Source organism: Oncorhynchus kisutch, linkage group LG13, assembly GCF_002021735.2.
Source record: "Oncorhynchus kisutch isolate 150728-3 linkage group LG13, Okis_V2, whole genome shotgun sequence".
NCBI classification, from domain to species: domain Eukaryota; kingdom Metazoa; phylum Chordata; class Actinopteri; order Salmoniformes; family Salmonidae; genus Oncorhynchus; species Oncorhynchus kisutch.
The window spans coordinates 42,026,286-42,048,408 of record NC_034186.2 but is presented as its reverse complement, the minus strand read 5'-3'; the positions used below and the strand labels follow the sequence as shown (position 1 = coordinate 42,048,408).

The window sequence follows — 22,123 nt, the reverse complement described above, 5'->3', positions numbered from 1 at the left end:
CATGACCCCATTCATCATTGGTTAACCAATGGCCCATTGTTATGGAGGTGGGTGTCGTCTCACTCTTGGAGTTTCTCAGTTTACCACTGGAGCGAGACAAAAGCTCATCTATTGTGTCAGCTGCACCAAAGAAAGGTTGGCTGGGAAGTGGGAATGCGTTTGTGGGAACATTTTTAATGGCCAGACAGTGGCGCCATTACTCTCCTGACACTAATGTGGCAAATTTGTGAGAAGTCCATGACGTACCTCACAATACAGTTTATGGTGGCTCTTGCATCTTGCTAACAAAGTTTGAGGTATTGACAAGTAAAAAAAAAAAAAGTTATATTCTTTTGACATTTCATGTGTGAATTTGAGTTTGAAACAAGGGGTAAAAACTGAAAATGAGGTGTAGCCTAGCCCTAGGATACATGACATTCTACATATAGCCTACAGTAAGTCTACACAGATTCAAGAAGCTATATGGACTAGCACGCCGGGGAGCCCGTATGCTATTTAACATCAGAAAATAGCATCTACTCAATGACACAAATTATGTAAGCCCAAAGCACTGCATGTAACAGTATATCACATGGACTGACTGGAAGAACCCGATCTAATCAAAAGCAATCATATATTTTTTGATTGACATGATACTATTCCAGCTTCTCTCCAAAATAAACGGATTGGTTTCACAAACAGGCTATAATCTAATAATCGACGAGTGAGAGAAAAAAAAACGATCAAAAACAACCCACATTATTAAATTCAGCAATCATATTAGGTGTTGAAAACAACAATTGAAAAAAAAAGATCAAGATAAAGACGGAGCCGAATGAGAGGCGTGTCTCAGAGGCGTAGCTGAATGATGGAGGAAGCGCACACATCTTCAGCAAAAGCAGGATAAGGAGTGTCAAAAGCGCACGATTTTTCTATAACTGCCCATTCGCTTGCGTCAGTATTCGATGAGCGACTGAATAGAAAGGAAAGCACCTCCTATCTTTGGCATCAAGGGGTTTAAATCAGAAAAACAGAGAGAGCGAGCTGCAGTGAAAAGGGGAGGACCTGGCTACATCAACACATCACGTATATTGTAAAATGTTATTGCTATAGAAGAACTCTAGCGTCAATGTATTTACTTGAATGCGGGCATATTTAAATCCGCATCATCACAACGGATCTGGGAAAGTAAACTTGAGGTAAGTTCGGTTCATTTCAACTCAACACGTTCATCCATTCATTCACTTTTCATTCCCTCACTCATCTAGACTACTGACTCATTCATCATTCTCTCCATTGTTCATCAGTATTTGGTGGAAATGTATACTTGCCTTAGGTTACATTTGACAGCAATAATAGTGAGGCCAGTCCTTTACTGTGTGATAATATCCAACCTGGATGAGTGAGGATGAGACATAGGATGAGACACATAGGATGAGACACTGTAGCGACGCTTTCTAGACAAGTGTGGGTTAACATACCCTCTTTATGAAATAAATAAATAAATACTCAGGTGCGTCTGATTAGGGTCTGAGCGACAACCACCTTTGCTTTCAAATGTGTGTTTGTGGTATACAGGACTCGAAACTCTGCATTTCTTTCTCAAAGTAAACCACACAATACACTTTGCACTGATAATCTTATTTTCTCTATAGGGTTTGGAATGATATTTCATTTCGGACTTCCCATAGTTGACCATGGTGCGGTTATATAGGCATGTCGCTGCTATAGTAGGATATGGTCATCCATATGGGATGTGCTACAATATGGAGTGTGTTTGTGTAGCCTAAAAGCGTGTGTGGGACTCAAAACATCAATGTTTCGTTCATTCATCCAACAGTGTGGATGTCGCCGCCAAGCATTATGCCAGGGAAAGAGTGATTGATGTTTTGATTTAATGCCGTTAAATCGGTATCGCGAGCCCGTTAAGTCAAATTCCTGTGTAATTATCCAAGATGCGCGGTAGCAATTATGTCAGTCTTCTAAAAATTCGTGGGAGACTGACACTTCGTTATTTGCGTGGGCATGGCATAGAAGGGGGCAAGCCTGAGCAATGCTGCTTTGACGTAAGCTACTCTGTAGTATACCCACGTCTTTGTTGTATAAGAATGTTGTGACGTACATAATACGTTTATGTTTGTGGGCTATAATGTCTGCATATATTCGACGAGGTTTACAGTACATTCAGAAAGTATTCACACCTATTGACTTTTTTAAAATGTTGTTGTGTTACAGCCTGTATTTAAAATGTATTAGATATAGATTTTTTTTGTCACTGGCCTACACACACAATACCCCATAATGTCTTAGTGGAATTATATTTTTACAAATTAATTAAAAATGAAAAGCTGAAATGTTTTGAGTCGATAAGTATTCAACCCGTTTGTTATGGCAAGTCTAAATAAATGGGCTTAACAAGTCACATAATACGTTGCATGGACTCACTCTGTGTGCAATAATACTGTTTAACATGATTTTTGAATGGCTACTTCAAACACAGATTCAACCACAAAGACCAGAAATGTTTTCCAATGTCTCTCAAGGGGCAGCTATTGGTAGATGGGTAAAAATACAAAATTCAAACATTGAAAATCCCTTTGAGCACGGTGAAGTTACTAATTACACTTTGGATGGTGTATCAATACACCCAGTCACTACTATGGTACAGGCGTACTTCCTAACTCAGCTGACGGAGAGGAAGGAAGCCGCTCAGGGATGTTGACTTTAAAACAGTTACAAAGTTTAATGGCTGGGATAGGAGAAAACAGAAGATGGCTCAACAACATTTTAGTTACTCCACAATAACCAACTAAGCTAATTGATAGAGTGAAAAGAAGGAAGCCTGTACCAAATAAAATATTCCAAAACATGCCTCATGTTTGCAACAAGGCACTAAAGTAATACTGCAAGAAATGTGGCAAAGCAATATAACATTTTGTCCTGAATACAAAGCGTTATGTTTGGGGCAAATCCAATACGATACGTTACTGAGTACCAATCTCCATATTTTCAAGCATAGTGGTGGCTGCATCATGTTAGGAGTATGCTTGTAATCATTATTAAGTACTGGAGAGTTTTTAGGATAAAAACGAAACAGATTGGAGCTAAGCACCGGCAACATCCTAGAGGAAAACATGGTTCAGTCTGCTTTCCACCAGACACTGGGAGATAAATTCACCTTTCAGCAGTACAATAACCTAAAACACAAGGCCAAATCGACACTGAAGTTGCTTACTAAGAAGACAGTGAATGTAGAAGACGGTGAACGTTCCTGAGTGGCCTAGTTACAGTTTTGACTTAAATCTGCTTGGAGACCTATGGCAAGACCTGAACATGGTTGATTAGCAATGATCAACAACCAATTTGACAGAGCTTGAAGAATTTAGAAAATAATAAATGGGCAAATGTTGCTCAAGCCAGGTGTGGAAAGCTCTTAGAGACTTACCCAGAAAGGCTCACATCTGTAATTGCTGCCTGTCACGTTTGTCGTAAGAATTATCAGACCAAGGTGCAGCGTGATATGGTTTCCATATGTTTATTAACTGAATTGCACAAAAACAACAAAGAATGAACAAATCGTGAAGATAATGGAATGCTCACAGGCAACTACACATAAACAAGATCCCACAAAACACATTGAAGAAATGGCTGCCTAAATATGATCCCCAAACAGAGACAACGATCAACAACTGCCTCTGATTGGGAACCATACCAGGCCAACATAGGAATAGATAACCTAGATTACCCACCCTAGTCACGCCCTGACCTAACCAAAATAGAGAATAAGAAGGCTCTCTATGGTCAAGGCGGGACTGGACGCAGTGTCTGGACTGAGCACCGGCGCAGAAGACTCCGGCCATGGAGCTGGACTGGATGCCGTGTTTGGACTGGACACCGGCGCAGAAGACTCCGGCCATGGAGCTGGACTGGATGCCGTGTTTGGACTGGACACCGGCGCAGAGGAAGGCTCCTGCCCTGGAGCAGGACTGGATGCCTTGCCTGGAAGCTCCGGACCGTGGACCGTCGCTGGAGGTTCCGGACTAGGAACTGTCACCGGAAGCTCTGGACTGGAAAATGCCGGCGGAAGCTTTGAACTGAGAACCGTCGCCGGAAGCTCTGGAACCGTCGCCGGAAACTCTAGACTGTGAATATGCACTGGAGGCCTAGTGCGTGGAGCCAGCACAGGTGGTACCGGATTGGTGACACGCACGTCAGGGAGAGTGCGGGGAGTTGATACAGGACGTACCAGACTGGGGAGGCGCACTGGAGGCCTGGTGCATGGAGCCGGCACAGGTGACACGCACTTCAGGGCGGGTGAGAGGAGCTGCTACAGGACATACCGGACTGGGGAAGCGCACTGGAGGCCTAGTGCGTGGAGCTGGCACAGGACGTACTGGGCTGTGAATGCGCACTGGAGACCTGGTGCGTATAGCCGGCATCAATTGTACTGGAACGATGACACACTGGGCCGTGGAGGTGCACTGGAGACCTGGTGCGTAGAGCCGGCACAAATGGTACCGGTACCGGACCAGTACGTCCTGTGAGTTTGGAGAGCTGGCACAGGATTTACAGGGCTGGGAAGGCGTACTGGAGACCTGGTGCGTGGAGCCGGCACAGATTTTACCAGACTGATAGCACGCTCCTCATGACGAGTACGGAGAGCTGACTCAGGTGGCATTAAACTGATAACACGCTCCTTAGGGCAAATGTCATGCATCCTCCACCAACTCAACAACTCTCTCCGTTCTTTCTCATCCAATATCTCCATCCACTCACTGACGGTCTCGGACTCTCTCCGTTCACTCTCCTCCAGTTTCTCCCTCTTCTCCCAGACTGGCTCTGGTTCACTCCTCGGCTCCGCCAACCACCCCTTGTGCCCCACCCCCAAAAATGTAGGGATCTTTTTTGGTCTTTTTTTGTGGCCGCGAACTCCGGCGTGGTCGCTGTCCTCCCTTCTCTCCTTGTGTCTTCCGCCAAGGAATGCTATCCTGTCCTGCCATGATTTCCTCCCAAGTCCAGGATCCTTTCCCATCCAAGATCTCCTCCCAAGTCCAGGATACCTTCCCATCCAAGACCTCCTCTCAAGTCCAGGATCCCTTCTCCTCCTGGGCACGCTGCTTGGTCCTGTTGGTCCGATCTTCTGTCACGTTCGACGTAAGAATTATCAGACCAAGGTGCAGCGTGATATGGTTTCCACATGTTTACTAACTGAAACGCACAAAAACAATAAAAATGAACGAAACGTGAAGACAATGGAATGCTCACAGGCAACTACACATAAACAAGATCCCACAAAACACATTGAGGAAATGGCTGCCTAAATATGATCCCCAATCAGAGACAACGATCAACAGCTGCCTTTGATTGGGAATCATACCAGGCCAACATAGAAATAGATAACCTAGATTACCCACCCTAGTCACACCCTGACCTAACCAAAATAGAGAATAAGAAGGTTTTCTATGGTCAGGGTGTGACACTGTCAAAGGTGACTCAAGAGGTTTAATACAAATACAGGTATGTCATTTTCTTTGCTTATAGCTTTGAAGCACTGTTATAATTACATGTTAATACAGTGTTTGCACAGTACACTCTTAGAACATGAAAAGGTCCTCAATTTCTTCAAGGGTTCAGCAGGGGAACCTTTTCATCTGAAAACGTTAGAAAGACCACTCCAAAGATGTAGCCTTACTGCTAGAACTACAATCAATCATTTCAACTTGTATACTACACTTGGACATTTTATATTGGAAATCAATGTAATTATTGTGAGAGACAGAAAGGGATTTTCAAGGCAAACATTTCTACATTGCAAGAAGCAATGGTAGCATGTGAGATGCATAAATAATGCATTTTATATGGTGAAACCCTCTTGAAGTGAATGATAAAGAGCCTGACTCTATAACTGCTAGCATTAGCATGTGTTAGGAAAGTAGTGGGGCAATCGTCACAGCTTGATCACTAGCGTCCAGGGAATTATCAACCATTTTTATCACCACCAGCCAATAGGGAACCAGCTTCACATCAATGACCCCTGCATGGAATGCCTCTCAAGGGCCATAACACATTTTATTATCAATCTAAAATACAATCATATCTACTAGATAAACATTTCCTCAGACGTCACCAGATGTTAAGAATCTATGAATGTTTTAACCATTTACTGATTTAATTTGATTAATTTAACCTTTATTCAACCAGGCAAGTCAGTTAAGAACAAATTCTTATTTACAATAACGGCCTACATCATATAACAATTACTTGTCCCCTGTTAAATTTTGATTTGATGTGTGACTTTTTTACCATATCCAATCCTTTCAGATCTAAACATTGAGAGGTATGGAGGAACTAGGCGTTGTTCATGTTTCTAGATGGGTCTATCGTGTCATGGGGTTGTGGGGCAGGGGGTGGTTGCCACTATAAACCTGTAGTAGGGTATCATAGGGGAGCTTTCAAAAGCATTGAAACTTAGTCCCAGTGGAGCAATCTGTCCAACGATTGAAAAAGGAGAAACCATACACACACAAACTGAGAAAAGACAGTGGATACATCTAGCCAGGAGTCCATCTCTCATGTCCTCTACCCACTTTTCTCAAGGCCACCACCTAAGTGTTGTATGGCAACATTTGGCTAAACCTACACCCGAGATCTGTAGTAATAATAGCATACAATATAATACAGTATGTCATGTCAGCATTGTCTTTGTTCTTTGGGAAATTCAACTGTAATTCATATTAATTTCCATCAAAGAGGAACTACCCCCTATATCAAACTGTGTGTGTGTGCGTGTGTGTGCGTTGCCATGTTTTGGCAGTTATTCCTTGCTGAAATACACAGGAATCAAGAGATTTGAGGCCATTCTCATGACACTCAAAATCGCCCTCTCTTGACATAATGTTGTTTATCAGACATTTTGGTCTGTCTACTACATCCTCCACACCATTCTGGCAATACTGGTATGTATGGCACTTAATGTCTCTAATAGATCTGAGTGGGTGTTTGTGTGTGTTTGTGTGTCTGTGCAGATGGCCCATCTCCAAATGTTTGAATGGTCTTGTGTGAGTAACCACATAGAGTAGTGCATACTAATTCAAAGTCCTCCTTTATTCAAGCCTACAGATGCCTTCAATCAGAGATGAGACTGAATGTGGCTAGCAAGTTGTCAAATCTCGGTAGTGGTCCAAACATAGGAATTACCAATCTGTCAATGTCAGAAAGCTGTTAGTGAGAAAGAGTTTGGCGTAAATCGTAAAAAATGTTCCTGTTGTGTTGTTGACCTCTCTGAAAAAGGATATGACATAGAAGGGTGTGGGAAGGTAACCATGGCAACTGAATGCTGACAGGGGTGATGACATGTTTATGCCCCCGTCCCCAAATACAAAAGTCATTACCCCCTCCCTTTGTCTATCTCCCTTATGTGTGCGCACCCACGCGTGCAACACACACTCTCTTCCTCTGTCATAGATTTTCCTCTGGGCCCTGTTTCCACAGTAACCAGAGAACTCCCAGAGATATGTGGGGGGAAAAAACACAACGGAGAAATCCCAGAGCTGCAGAGGGATGGAACACGCACACACACACCTATACATAATAGCAAGATACACCAACACAGCAAGAACACCTGCCTGCCCAGCTCGTCTGCTGTCGTCAAGTGGTTTGCAGTTGTCACCGAGGGAGAGCATACATGGACCAAATCCGGGGACTAGATCGATTACCAGACCTTCAATTAGCCACTCTTCTAAATCTGTCTCTCACCGAGGGGGAAAAGGACTGATGTCAAACATGAGCGTCAAAATCTCCTTCTGGAAATGCTACTTTGACGCTCTGTTCATACAGTAAATCAATATAACTAGAGTCAAACACTCTCCCTTTAAGACCAGAGGGATTTATTTTGTACGGTACTTATTTTTTTTAAACACGAAGCACATGTCAGGGAAACAATATTAGATGTCTATTTTTAGTCTAACTGGGAACAAGCCACGTGGTTAGTTTCCTCATATAAATCATGTCACAAATGACAATGTAGCCATAGGTTCACATGCCAGAAGAGGGGCTTCCAATCTTTCCCCATTGAAAGCCTGAACTCAAGCAATAACGACACATATAATTTTAAAAATCAATTGAATTATAACCGGATTATAGTTCCCGTCCAAATGTTGAACAGTGGCCTCCTGGGCTATATGATCTGACAATCACCCCGCCACTTGAAATGGCCACCAGACATGCAGCAGTGTCCAGGCTGTCACTATGCATGATATCGCAGGCAGATAGATGGGAGTGGAAGTATGGAAATTTCTCTGATGAGGGACCCAATCGCTCCACATGGCCATCATAACCAACCCAGTAGTGTCTGGACACAGCTGTACATTAGGCACTGGGGGAAACTGACAGACAATAACTCAAACCCTAGGAGTGACCCAGCACCATTTCATTATATAGCAAACCTGACAAAACATTGAGTTGTTTTTTGATGTTCATACAGGACATTAACATAAGCAAGAACCAACGCTTTTCACTGTTTGCCACAGCAGCATGAGGTCAACCTTTCTTTGCGTCAACCAAAACTGAAAAAAACATTATCTTTATAAGAACAGTTAGATGTAGGATCTTAATTTGATCACCCTTGTTGCTGAGAATTTTCCTGCACAGCAGGAAATGGAAACGTGTATATTCAACGTTTAAAAAGGCTTCTAACCTTTATAATTTCCACTTTAAAATGTCAGATTTGATTTTGCCTGAAAAAAATGTATCAATCCCTACAATTATAATCCACATTTCCTCTTGCTGCAGGATTATTTTCCTTCTTTATCAAACTGTTTCAAATTAAGATCCTACATCTGTATGTATGGATAGTAATTGGGCAGCAGATCACAAAATACTGTAAAGACTAAATATTTGTGTAGTGGGGTTGTGCCGCATAGCATCATGGGGGTTGTATGTGTTGAGATGATCACATTCTGGATAAACGGTTCAACTGAATTACTGTCTCAAGGCATTACAAAAGATTGGAGACGAGTAGGTCTGAATCTACAGTAACTGGTCGGTCTGTAAAAAGTTGTGTTTTACAAGTTTAAAACAGTTATTTTTCATTCTACAGTCTATGCTAAATGTTAGCACAGTGTATTGCTAGCAGAGACAAGTGCATAGTTGAGCTAGCTAAGAGAGAGTTAGCATCATGGACTGCAGAAAAGGAGTCGAGGCAGACGTCGCCGTGGGAAAAATTATTAAGGCAGGAAAATACAGTATGGAACGGGCATCAATTCAACTGTGAAGAAAAACTTTAGAATAAAAAAAAAAGTTAAATGGGCAAACTTGAGGACGAAACGTCAGTGAGTGAAGTGAATGAAGATCGTGACTGAGGAAAATATTGCTGTGCTGGAAGACAATATTGAAGTGAGTGACAATCAGGAGCCTATTGAGAAATATGAAATGGTTTCCACGTCACCAGGTTTAATAACAAACCATGCACCAGCGCACTATACAAAACAATATCCCACATTGCAGGTGGGAAAAATGACACTAAGTATGATCCTCATTTAGAGGCAACGATCATCAGCTGCCTCCAATTGGGAACCACACACACACACACACACACACACACACACCAGCATAGAAACACAACTAGAAACACCCCCTAGTCATGCCCTAACCTATTACACCACAGAGAAGCCCCAAGGGCTCTCTATGGTCAGGGCTTGACACCAATAGCATAAATAGAATGCAAATGGGGAGTTTATTAGGGATTTTGGTACACTGGGGAAGAAGGGGGGAATTCACCAATCCAGGGGTGGTCCTCAGCCAATCCGGTACACAAGGGGGGGTAGTCCCACTGTCCAGGTCACAACAGGTAATCACACAGCTATTGTTCTATCTTCATATTGCACTTTGTTCTCTCCTTACTCTGCCCCTTTGTGCAGGCTGCTCCATCCTTTATCCCAAAGTTCTCCCTGGCTTAACGACCCACAGCCTTGCCTCGTTGAGGCAGGAAGTCCATATAAGGCTTGGGGGTGGAGGCAGCAGGCAGCAAGATATCTCTCCTTAATAACCACTCCCCTCACCTCTCCCTGCCATCTGCCACAAACTATTTGTTCAGCACTTGTACAGCGACAGAATTCAGAACATGTGCCATTCTTACAGTGTTCTCCCTGTACACCAAGTCAGAACTGTAGGATAAATAAAGGGGGCATATCAGCAGACAATGAAAGCTCTTACAATATTCAATGATTATATTTCTCTAAAACCGGTTATAGGCTACATGTGCACCACCAAGTCAGAACAGTAGGCAAAATTAAGAGGGCAAAATAGACCAAACTATTAGGGTGAGGCACGTGGGCTACTAACAGCTTACCACACAACATACAATTAGTATGTTGTGCTCACTTGAACAGGAAGGTGGGCAAATGTTGTCATCAAAGTCTGTCATTATCTGGATTTATGGTGCTTTCAAGACAACTGGGAACTCTGAAAAAATAAGGTTGAATCATGATGACATCTGTGATCTTCAAGTCGTAGCTTTAGAAAGAGGTCCAAGTTCCCAACCTCCAATTCCTAGTTGGATGACCATTCAAAACGCAGTTCCGAGTTAAGTTGTTTTGAGTGGGGCACAAATCATGCTTCATTGACAGCATGGCCAATATTGAATGTTTATAACCTCTGGCAGTCTCTATGGGGGTGCCACAGGGTTCAATTCTTGGACCGACTCTCTTCTCTGTATACATCAATGAGGTCGCTCTTGCTGCTGGTGAGTCTCTGATCCACCTCTACGCAGATGACACCATTCTGTATACTTCTGGCCCTTCCTTGGACACTGTGTTAACAACCCTCCAGGCAAGCTTCAATGCCATACAACTCTCCTTCCGTGGCCTCCAATTGCTCTTAAATACAAGTAAAACTAAATGCATGCTCTTCAACCGATCGCTACCTGCACCTACCCGCCTGTCCAACATCACTACTCTGGACTGCTCTGACTTAGAATACGTAGACAACTACAAATACTTAGGTGTCTGGTTACTGTAAACTCTCCTTCCAGACCCATATCAAACATCTCCAATCCAAAGTTAAATCTAGAATTGGCTTCCTATTTCGCAACAAAGCATCCTTCACTCATGCTGCCAAACATACCCTTGTAAAACTGACCATCCTACCAATCCTCGACTTTGGCGATGTCATTTACAAAATAGCCTCCAATACCCTACTCAACAAATTGGATGCAGTCTATCACAGTGCAATCCGTTTTGTCACCAAAGCCCCATATACTACCCACCATTGCGACCTGTACGCTCTCGTTGGCTGGCCCTCGCTTCATACTCGTCGCCAAACCCACTGGCTCCATGTCATCTACAAGACCCTGCTAGGTAAAGTCCCCCCCATCTCAGCTCGCTGGTCACCATAGCATCTCCCACCTGTAGCACACGCTCCAGCAGGTATATCGCTCTAGTCACCCCCAAAACCAATTCTTTCTTTGGCCGCCTTTCCTTCCAGTTCTCTGCTGCCAATGACTGGAACGAACTACAAAAATCTCTGAAACTGGAAACACTTATCTCCCTCACTAGCTTTAAGCACCAACTGTCAGAGCAGCTCACAGATTACTGCACCTGTACATAGCCCACCTATAATTTAGCCCAAACAACTACCTCTTTCCCTACTGTATTTAATTAATTTATTTATTTTGCTCCTTTGCACCCCATTATTTTTATTTCTACTTTGCACATTCTTCCATTGCAAATCTACCATTCCAGTGTTTTACTTGCTATATTGTATTTACATTTGCCACCATGGCCTTTTTTTTGCCTTTACCTCCCTTATTTCACCTCATTTGCTCACATCATATATAGACTTGTTTATACTGTATGTTTGTTTTACTCCATGTGTAACTCTGTGTCGTTGTATGTGTCGAACTGCTTTGCTTTATCTTGGCCAGGTCGCAATTGTAAATGAGAACTTGTTCTCAACTTGCCTACCTGGTTAAATAAAGGTGAAATAAAATAAATAAATAAAAGAGGAAAAGAGACCCTTAATCCAGACTTGGGACCATACAGCCACTCCAATGAATAGCAGAATAATAATCGCTTTGCAATGCTTGCAGTTAGCCAATGATTACTTCCAAACCACTCATTGTACTGTTTGTGATTTCCATCTTGTTGTGTAATGTTTATGTCCAATGGCCGATGAGTACCGATAAGTTTTATCTATCATTTCTATTCAATTTTCCTCTTCATATGACAAGGATTAAAAGGTATTTGCCAGTAGATTGTCGACTTGATTCATGATGATGACTGCTAGCTAAGATTTAGAAAGTATGTTGACGTGATCAGTCTAATCTAAGCTACTGTAGATATAACGGGACTTGACGTAATTTATCTGTGGCCAATGACCTTGAGCCTTCTTGGATGGGCACTTCTAATGTAATTCTATGGCAGCACCCATGGGGCTTGAATTTTCGCCCTCTATCCTTAGACTCGGCGGTGACGTAGTGTCCCCATGAGTGACAGAACACTGAGCCAATCATGGCGCAAATAGAGAACATGACCAACACCTACGCTCCGTATTTTCCGCTGGCTGCCCCACCACCACAGAAAGCACTGAGCTAGGCTGAAACACCTGTATTTTGGAGCTGCCTTACTCAATAAAGCAAAAAGAGACCATGTTTGTATGCAGCTTTATTAACTCAATTATTGATTTACTTTTTTACATTGTTTGCAAACTGATGTGACACGGATTAATGCCAAAATAACATGCAAAAAACAGGCAAGCCACAAAATGTAGCTAAAAAGTGTGGGGCTCAAAACAGGTGGGGCTCTGACTCACCTGCCCTGAATCACGGGTCGCCACTGTTGTTGAAAGGTTTAGGTTCCACAGAAGAAATCAGGAAGAATCTGTGAAAATGTTTGCTAAAGAAACTAATCAGAGCACTGTGAGTTCAATTATGTTTTAAATAACACCATTAGAGACAGACTAGTAATGTGGGCTACGGAGTGAAGCTACACAAAAGAGACTATTGAAGTCAGTGTGGAACTAGGGGTTGTATCTCTGTGTCAGACACAGTCTCCGAAAAGACACTGAAACACCTTCCACTTCAGCCAGTACACATCGTGTTTAGGACTTACACAGGCGAAGAGGCATCCCTGAGGTCACAGTTCAGTTAAATGGACAAACTGAAGCTGCCACTCTATGTAATAAAAAGAGACTATCCATCACTACTGGGACGCTCGTGGCTGGAGGAGATCACACTGGACTGGCCATCAGCACATACAATGACGCATGGAGACACAGGCCTACCCGCCATCTTAAAGAAACATGGAGGACTCTTTAATGTAGAGCTGGGTAGCATGAAAGACATAGTGAATCTTAGCATTAAGCAAGTCAGAAAATCAAAGTTTCTGAAAAGCAAGACCAGTACCTTATGCTATCAGACCAAAAGTTTAGGCTGACTTGGACACTTTAGTCATGAACAAAGCACTGGAGCCGGTCAGCGTGAGTGAATGGGCGACACTTATCTTACCAGTCCCTAAAGGAAAACTCCACCCAACAACTATATCCACCCAACAAATATCAATTGTTGATATAGTCCCAAAATGTTTTGCTTGTCAGAATGTTTGCAAGATATGTGACTCAAAATACAGAAATCCTATTTTGAAAGGTACATATCTTGAAAACATGATTGCTGACAATCAAAACATTTTGGGACTATGTCAACAATGGACTAATGAAACAAATACCAAAATATAGTTTTGATTAGAGTTTTCCTTTAGGAAGGATGGTGGAATCAGGATATGTGAAGACTTTAAAGTCACGCTAAACCTTGTGTTGTCTGCTGAGCAATATCTGCTACATCGACAACCTTTTCGCAGGTTTAGCTACTTCTGGTGGCCTGGACTAGATGGAAGCATTGAGGAGAAAGCAAAAACACATTCCCTATGTCAGAAGGTTTGCAACGTACCTCAACTTTCACCTCTTCATCCGTGGAATTGGCCAGAGGAAGTGTGGCAACGCATACACATAGACTTCGCTCATAGCAAGTGGACAGAGGTCTACTACTGAAGAGAAGACCATCGAGGAGCTTGGAGAAGTGTTTAGTCGGTTCGCCAATCCATCTTGTTAGCGACAAAAGACTGCAGCTAGTGTCCCAAGAAATGGCTATGTTCCTACAGATGAATGGCATACAACACAGCAGGTCCGCACCGTATCATCTATCTACCAACAGGCTAGCAGAGAGGTTCATTCAGACCATGAAACATGCCTTAAAAGCGGTTCGAGTAACACTGCACCAACTCTTGAAAAGCTTCCTGCTATCCTACAGGAACACTCCTCATGCAACCACCAAAGCCTCGCCTGCATCGCTACTCATGAAGAAAGAACTATGCACAAGCTTCGACCTACTCAAACCTCTGAACGCAAAGGAGACGTCAACAGGGGAGTCAAGTCAAACATTGTGAACTGAGAGCAAAGGACAGAGCTTTCAATCTTGGAGAAACTGCCTTAGCTAGGAACTACCTCAAAGGGTTCCTGCCACAGTCATTACTCAGACTCGTCCTGTGTGGTACACGGTCCACACTGCAGAGGACGTTGTCTGGAAAAGGCACACAGCTCAGTTACTGTTGAGTAACGCAACACCGACAGAACCACCAGTCATGAGTGGTCCAGAACTGTTACTGGGTGACACCATGACCCTGGAGGCTCACAGTCACCTTCTCAGGTCTGTTATTCAACAATTTATGTAGGAGGTAAGGCGTTGTGATTTGGGGTTATGCCGCCGAGCATCATTGGGTTGTACGTGTTGAGACGATCGCGTTCTGTATAAATGGCGGAACTGAATTCCTCTCTCCCGCATCATCATCGTTTAATTGTTATAAAGACGTGGTTATGAAACCCAAAAGACATAACAAATGTACTCAGACGTCTATGATGATAGCCAAGTATATTTGACCCAGTAAGGCAGTGGAGAGCTCTGTAGCTACGCGATGGCCTCCCGCTCTACTCGAACATGAATGAATCAGAGTGTTGTTTGATATGTTGGACAGGACCAGGTGTTGGTGGGAAGCATTGGCAGCTCCTCAGAGAACAATACAGTGATCACAGAGCTGTGTGGTGTACTTATCAAAGCCCAACTTCCAATAGAGAGAGAGAGAGAGAGAGAGAGAGAGAGAGAGAGAGAGAGGGAGGGAGAAAGAGAGGAAGGGAGAGAAAGGAAGATAAAAATAGTGTACGTGAGAGAGAGAGAGAAACCAACACCTCTTTTAGATGAACACAGAGAGGTGTCTGCTCTTACTGTGGAAACACCAAGGGCTCCCACATACTTCAAACAGAATGCTCTGCATGGAGTACCACAGGAGCTTTACTCTAGAGACTAACGCCAGAGCTCCAGCTAGCATCTGTCTGGTCCATGGGAATCCTTTGGCTGTAACACACAAGGCTCAGATACCCACGGAGGGAAATATGTCTCCTGCTGCTCAATGATCTGAAGGCACTTAATAGGTGGGAACAACATGGCAGGGTCTGGAAGTACAGTACATTCAAGTGATATTTTGCTTGAAAAATCCAAGTTGCTCAGATGTTTTCAGACCTCAAACCCTGTCAAGATGGAATGGATTATCCCTTTAACATAAAGAGTAATGAGTTTCACAATATTGTTTCTACCTGCCCAGGCTTGTTACCTCTTCCACCCCTTTTTTCAATTTTTGCCTAAAATGACATACCCAAATCGAACTGCCTGTAGCTCAGGACCTGAAGCAAGGATATGCATATTCTTGATACCATTTGAAAGGAAACACTTTGTAGTTTGTGCAAATGTGAAATGAATGTAGGATAATATAACACATTAGATCTGGTAAAAGATAATACAAAGAAAAAAACATGTGTTTTTTGTATATTTTTTGTACCATCATCTTTGAAATGCAAGAGAAAGGCCATGATGTATTCTTCCAGCCCAGGTGCAATGTATTTTTGGGCCACTAGATGGCAGCAGTGCATGTGCAAAGTTTTAGACTGATTCAATGAACCATTGTATTCCTGTTCAACATTTTGTAACAAGACTGCCCAAATGTGCCTAATTGGTTTATTAAAAACTTTTCAAGTTGAACCTCATGCTAATCGCATTAGCCTACGTTAGCTCAACCGTCCCGAGGGGGACCCACCGATCCTGTAGAGGTTTTAAAGATAAATATTCACAAGATAAGCACGGCATAGAACTCTGGTTGCTCAGTTATGGTGTGGGGTGCATTTTCCTGACATGGTTTAAGTCCACGCAACCCCTAGAGGGCAAGGTAAACACCAATAAATACACAGCCATTCTGATTGATAACCTTCAACCTATGGTGAAGCATTTCTATCCTGATGGGAGTGGTCTCTTCTAGGAAGACAATGTCCCCATCCACAGGGCACTGAATGGCTTGATGAGCATAAAAACGATGTAAACCATTATGCCTTAGCCATCTCAGTCATCAGATCTCAACCCAATTGAGCACTTACGGGAAATTCTGGAGCGGCGCTTGAGAAAGCGTATTCCACAACCATCAACAAAACACCAAATGATGGAATTTCTCGTGGAAGAATGGTGTCGGATCCCTCCAATAGAGTTCCAGACACTTGTAGAATCTAGGTCAAGGCGCATTGAAGCTGTTCTGGCAGCTCGAGGTGGCCCAACGCCCTACTAAGACACTTTATGTTGGTGATGCTTTGTGTTTTTAACGACACAGAACTGATAGCGATCACTTGATTAAGTGACAGATAGCTGGCAAAATGCTTTTTTGACCATGTCCCTATGTTTGAGCAAATCCCCAAACCAAAACCTTGAATTGGTCATTTTGAATCTAGATCCGCACTGTTCTTCCTCTTAGTCTCTCACTCAGTCATCTTCCCACTCAATGGCAATCTGTCAGCCCTCCCCAGGCTTAGCCCCCTTCCATTACACTTTATTTCTCCACCACCTCCATACCCACAGCAAGATGAATGACTCCCTAATGCAATCTGACTATAGTGTTGATGGCAGATGACACACACTCTCTCTCTCTCTCGCTCACGCACACACACACCAGTGCAATTCTTATTTGCATGTCTGAAAGTGTTCTCATGTGACTGATTGGGTATTGAACCTGGGTTATCTGTCGCCTCAGGATTGTGTTAGCCCTCTGAGCTAAAGCCTATGTAAGGTTATATGTAAGGCTTACCAAACTATCTCCATTACTCTCATTGCCATGCACCTGAGCTCACATTTGAAAATGCAACAGTACTACACCCCAACTGTGAAGCTATAGTATTGTTTTTCCTAACATCCATTTTTATCCATTACCACTGAGCATTAAGATCAATGGTACATGTAATACATTTTCAATGGCTATTTGGATCTGTCTATTGTGTCGATGTATTCCATACCTTTCCACTCTCTGGTATTATCGCAAGGCAGTCCTCATGGAACATTGGACCCCACAAAAAAAATAGCCTAGTCTGAGATGTGTTTTTTTTGCTTGCCGTGACAATCTACATAGGAGTTGGCAAGACAGCACAAACAGATGTGGGCCCAGGCTACACAAACACACCTTTGATGACAATGTGCTTGGCCTCTGCTTCCCACTGCACTGTGCTTTCATAGATCTGAGAGCCCATCAATTAACTGCCTCTCCTGTGTCTTGTTCAGGTTAATGATAATCTATGATGGCAGGCCTGGCTTTAAAGGGACCAGCTTGTTGCACTGTTTATCTCAGTCGAGGGTCTCTGAGATATTGTTCAAGTGCACAAGAAGATAGCGAGGATGCTATTTAGATAAGAAAATGTATTATTTCTCGAGATAAAGCTCACTGTTTGTCATGATTATGCTATTGTGTATGATCTCACTCTAATGTGATTGTAGTGGGGATATTTTTATTGCCTTGTCCCAGCTGGCAAAAGTGATTGAAATGACATCATGTCAACCAACTTTGGCTGCTGGGTTAGCTTCAACTACAAGGCAAATTCCAATCAACATAGTTGAATGGCATTCATGTTTTTCTGATAGTGCTTCTGATCCCATCCTTTGATGACCATTCCTGATCTTCTCTTCCTTCTCTTCCTCAGGTCTTAGGAAACAGATAACAACAGGGATCCCAAGCCCCCCCCCCCCCCCCCAACATGCCGGAGCAGAGTAATGACTACCGTGTTGTGGTGTTTGGGGCTGGCGGTGTGGGCAAGAGCTCCTTGGTCCTTCGCTTTGTCAAGGGAACCTTCCGGGACACCTACATCCCCACCGTGGAGGACACCTACCGCCAGGTGATCAGCTGTGACAAGAGTGTGTGCACCCTCCAGATCACCGACACCACGGGCAGCCACCAGTTCCCCGCCATGCAGCGCCTGTCCATCTCCAAGGGCCACGCCTTCATCCTGGTCTACTCCGTCACCAGCCGCCAGTCTCTGGAGGAGCTCAAGCCCATCTACCAGCAGGTGCTGGCCATCAAGGGCAGTGTGGACGCCATCCCCGTCATGCTGGTGGGCAACAAGAGCGACGAGACCCAGCGTGAAGTGGAGACCAAGGAGGGTGAGGCGCAAGCGACAGCATGGAAGTGTGCCTTCATGGAAACCTCGGCCAAGATGAACTGCAACGTCAAGGAGCTCTTCCAGGAGCTGCTCACACTGGAGAAGAAGAGGAACATGAGTCTGAGCGTCGACGGCAAGCGCTCCGGCAAGCAGAAGCATGCCGACAAGCTTAAGGGCAAGTGCAGCATCATGTAGGGAGGGAGAGATGATGCCTGACCACTAGGAGGAAAGACAGAGGTTGGGGAGGGTAGCGGTGGTGGTGGTGGTGGAAAGGGTGGGCGTTCTTGAAAAGACTCACATCGAGGAATGGAGGGAAGGTTGGGGTGGGGGTGGGGGTCGTCTGAGAGGGATTTTGTTATCCCGAAAGAGGCAACCCCCCCCCCCCCCCCCCCCCCTTACTTTATACCACTGCCCCATCTCCACCTTTCCCCCACTCTGCTCATACCATTAACCAGGAATCGCCCCTAGGGCACAGTCAACCCGTCTGTCTCACTGGTTTTGATTTGGAGGTTTGCCTCTCCATCAAAAAATGTATGCCACTGAAGGCCCGAATAGAAGAGTCAAGTTCTAAGAGAAGGTCAAATATTGATGCATCTCTGCTGTGATGGGAAAAAGGAAAGAATATGGAACCCTGAGAATTCATATCCTGTTCAGGGTATAATGACCAAAAGGGAGAACTCCTGACACAGTGCCCATTTCAATATTATTCCCTCCACGTACACCCTCTTTTCCCTATAGCTGTCTGTCTCCTGCTAATATGAGATAGCCACTTGACTCTTATGATTGTGAAAGGGAATAGGGTGGATTTGCGGGAGATGAGAGTGTATCAAGTTTAATGTGAAAGTAATGGAAACATGACTTTCGTCAATTCAAGTCCATTTTCATAAGCACAAGTTGGACTTTCGCCCTTCAGTCTCTCTGTATCTACCTGGTAATTGGATGGGAGTTGAGAACTAGACATTGTCATCAATAAAGGGCTCTATTCAATCTGTATAGCGGAAGTTCAGCGTTACAGCATAATTGAAATTTAGAGGCAATGTTCTTGCGTTAGAGGAGACTGCATTCACGGTAAACGTTCTATCGCTGCGGCGATACAGATTGAATAGAGTTGTTGACGGAAAGTTATTTGTTCATTAAACAGTGCGTTCTGACATTTTTCAGACCCCTTGACTTTTTCCACCTTTTGTTACATTACTACCGTATTCAAACATTTAAAACAGGTTTTTAGAAATTTTAGCAGTTCTTGAAAATAAAAAGCTGAAATATCACATTTACATAACTATTTGGACCTGAAGCACCTATGTGAGCAATTACAGTCTTGAGTCTTCTTGGGTATGACGCTACAAGCTTGGCACACCTGTATTTGGGGAGTTTCTCCCATTCTTTTGTGCAGATCCTCTCAAGCTCTGTCAGGTTGGATGGGGAGCATCGCTGCACAGCTATTTTCAGGTCTCTCCAGAGATGTTTGATTGGGTTCAAGTCCGGGCTCTGGCTGGGCCACTGAAGGACATTCAGAAACTTGTCCAGAAGCCAGTCCTGCATTGTCTTGGCTGTGTGCTTAGGGTTGTTGTCCTGTTAGAAGGTGAACCTTCACCCCAGTCGGAGGTCCTGAGTGCTCTGGAGCAGGTTTTCATCAGGGCTCTCTCTGTACTTTGCTCCGTTCATCTTTCCCTCGATCCTGACTAGTCTCCCAGTCCCTGCCGCTGAAAAACATCCCCACAGCATGATGCTGCCGCCACCATGCTTCACCGTAAGGATGGCGCCAGATTTCCTCCAGGTGTAACGTTTGGCATTCAGGCCAAAGAGTACAATATTGGTTTCAGCAGACTAGAGAATCTTGTTTCTCATGGTCTGAGAGTATTTAGGTGCCTTTTGGAAAACTCCAAGCGGGCTGTGCCTTTTACTGAGGAGTGGCTTCCGTCTGGCCACCATAAAGGCCTGGTTGATGGAGTGATGCAGAGATGATTGTCCTTCTAGAAGATTCTCCCATCTCCACAGAGGAACTCTGGAGCCCCTTCAGAGTGACCATCGGGTTCTTGGTCACCTTCCTGACCAAGGCCCTTCTCCTTAGATTCTCAGTGGTTCCAAACTTCTTCCATTTAAGAATGATGGAGGCCACTGTGTTCTTGGGGACCTTCAATGCTGCAGAAATGTTTTGGTGTCCTTCCTTAGATCTGTGCTTCTAAACAACCCTGTCTCCGAGCGCTACGGACAATCCCCTCGACCTCATGGCTTGGTTTCTGCTCTGTCAACTGTGGGACCTTATATAGTGTAACGGATGTGAAACAGCTAGCTTAGTTAGCGGTGCTGTAACGGAAGTGAAACGCTAGCTTAGCGCGCACCGCTAACTAAGCTACCTGTTTCACATCTGTTACAATAGACAGGTGTGTGCCTTTCCAAATCATGTCCAATCAATTGAATTTACCACAGGTGGACTCCAATCAAGTCGTATAAACATCTCAAGGATGATCAATGGAAACAGGGTGCACCTGAGCTCAATTTTGAGTCTCATAGCATAGGGTCTGAATAATTATGTAAATATATTTATCATATATTTTTCATTTGAATTACATTTGCTAAAATGTCTAAACTGTTTTCGCTCGGTCATTATGGGGTATTGTGTGTAGATTTGAGGAAAATATATAAATATCAATTTTAGAATAAGGCTGTAACGTAACAAAATGTGGAAAAAGTTCAAGTCTCTGAATATCTTCCGAATGCACTGTATATTACAGGTGCAGGTTAGGCCTATCAGTGGTTGCTAATTAACGTTAGCATGTATAGTAATACAAATATAGGAAATATAGCTGCAAGTGGTCTCTGCATTTTGCTGTACATTTGAAATGCCTTTCCTACCAGTTGACTTGACATTTTGCATCATTTAAGTGAGCTTTAGCCAAACAAAGCACAAAGAAACCACAAAAGCAACAAGCAGTCAAAGCACGTTCGAAATGTAAACGTTTTTGAAGAAATGTAATGAATCTCTATAGCACAAATATTTGGACCCTCATATCATTAAATTAGGTGTGTATATCAATGTTGATCACATTATATGCCTATCTTCTGTTAATATACTGTAATTAATATATTTTATGCTCATATTGTCTTGCTTTGCCTCTCCTCCCTATTGAATATTTGTTGCAATCCAGAAATCACATGGCATTGCTTTAGCAATATGACTGCACTTTGAGGATCTGGAGCACAGTGACATTTGATCTTTTGGTAAACCCTTTGACGTGCTCTGGATGAATCATTTCACTTTGCAATTTGAATCATATAAAGGAACTGCCAAATAAAGACAACTAAATGTACATATAATTGTTAATTGGTCAATTTACACGCACACTGTTACATGCAAGGTCTAAAGCAGTGATGTAGTGGTAATAAAATGGGTAGGTAAACTCTGATTGCCAGAGTCGCAGTGAGAAAAGTAACTCTCCCTATATTTTCAATGCATTTTTCCCCAAAAGGCGGGCAAACTGTGGGTAAAAAGTGGGCAAAATGTGGGTAAACTGCCTTTACACTCCACTACACCACTAGTTTAAAGAATGAGTCCTGCAGGAGTAAGTACATGATCATTTTACTTGGAGAAATACTTGTTCTTAGGTGTGCTGTACCATTTCATTCATTGCCTAATATG

At 43.4% G+C, this 22,123-nt stretch overlaps 1 protein-coding gene across 1 annotated transcript; it reads left to right on the top strand.

Moving 5' to 3' along the window:
• The first annotated feature begins 842 nt into the window (after positions 1-842).
• LOC116353080 (GTP-binding protein Di-Ras1-like) lies at positions 843-21,794 on the top strand. The gene is made up of 2 exons (XM_031786275.1): positions 843-1,178; positions 18,028-21,794. The coding sequence occupies exon 2, from the start codon at positions 18,082-18,084 to the stop codon at positions 18,676-18,678; it is 597 nt and encodes a 198-aa protein (XP_031642135.1). The 5' UTR covers positions 843-1,178; positions 18,028-18,081; the 3' UTR covers positions 18,679-21,794.
• Positions 21,795-22,123: the final 329 nt, after the last annotated feature.

Excerpts from the sequence above, each read along its gene's own strand:
- LOC116353080 (XM_031786275.1), top strand. The coding sequence starts at position 18,082 with ATGCCGGAGCAGAGTAATGACTACCGTGTTGTGGTGTTTGGGGCTGGC.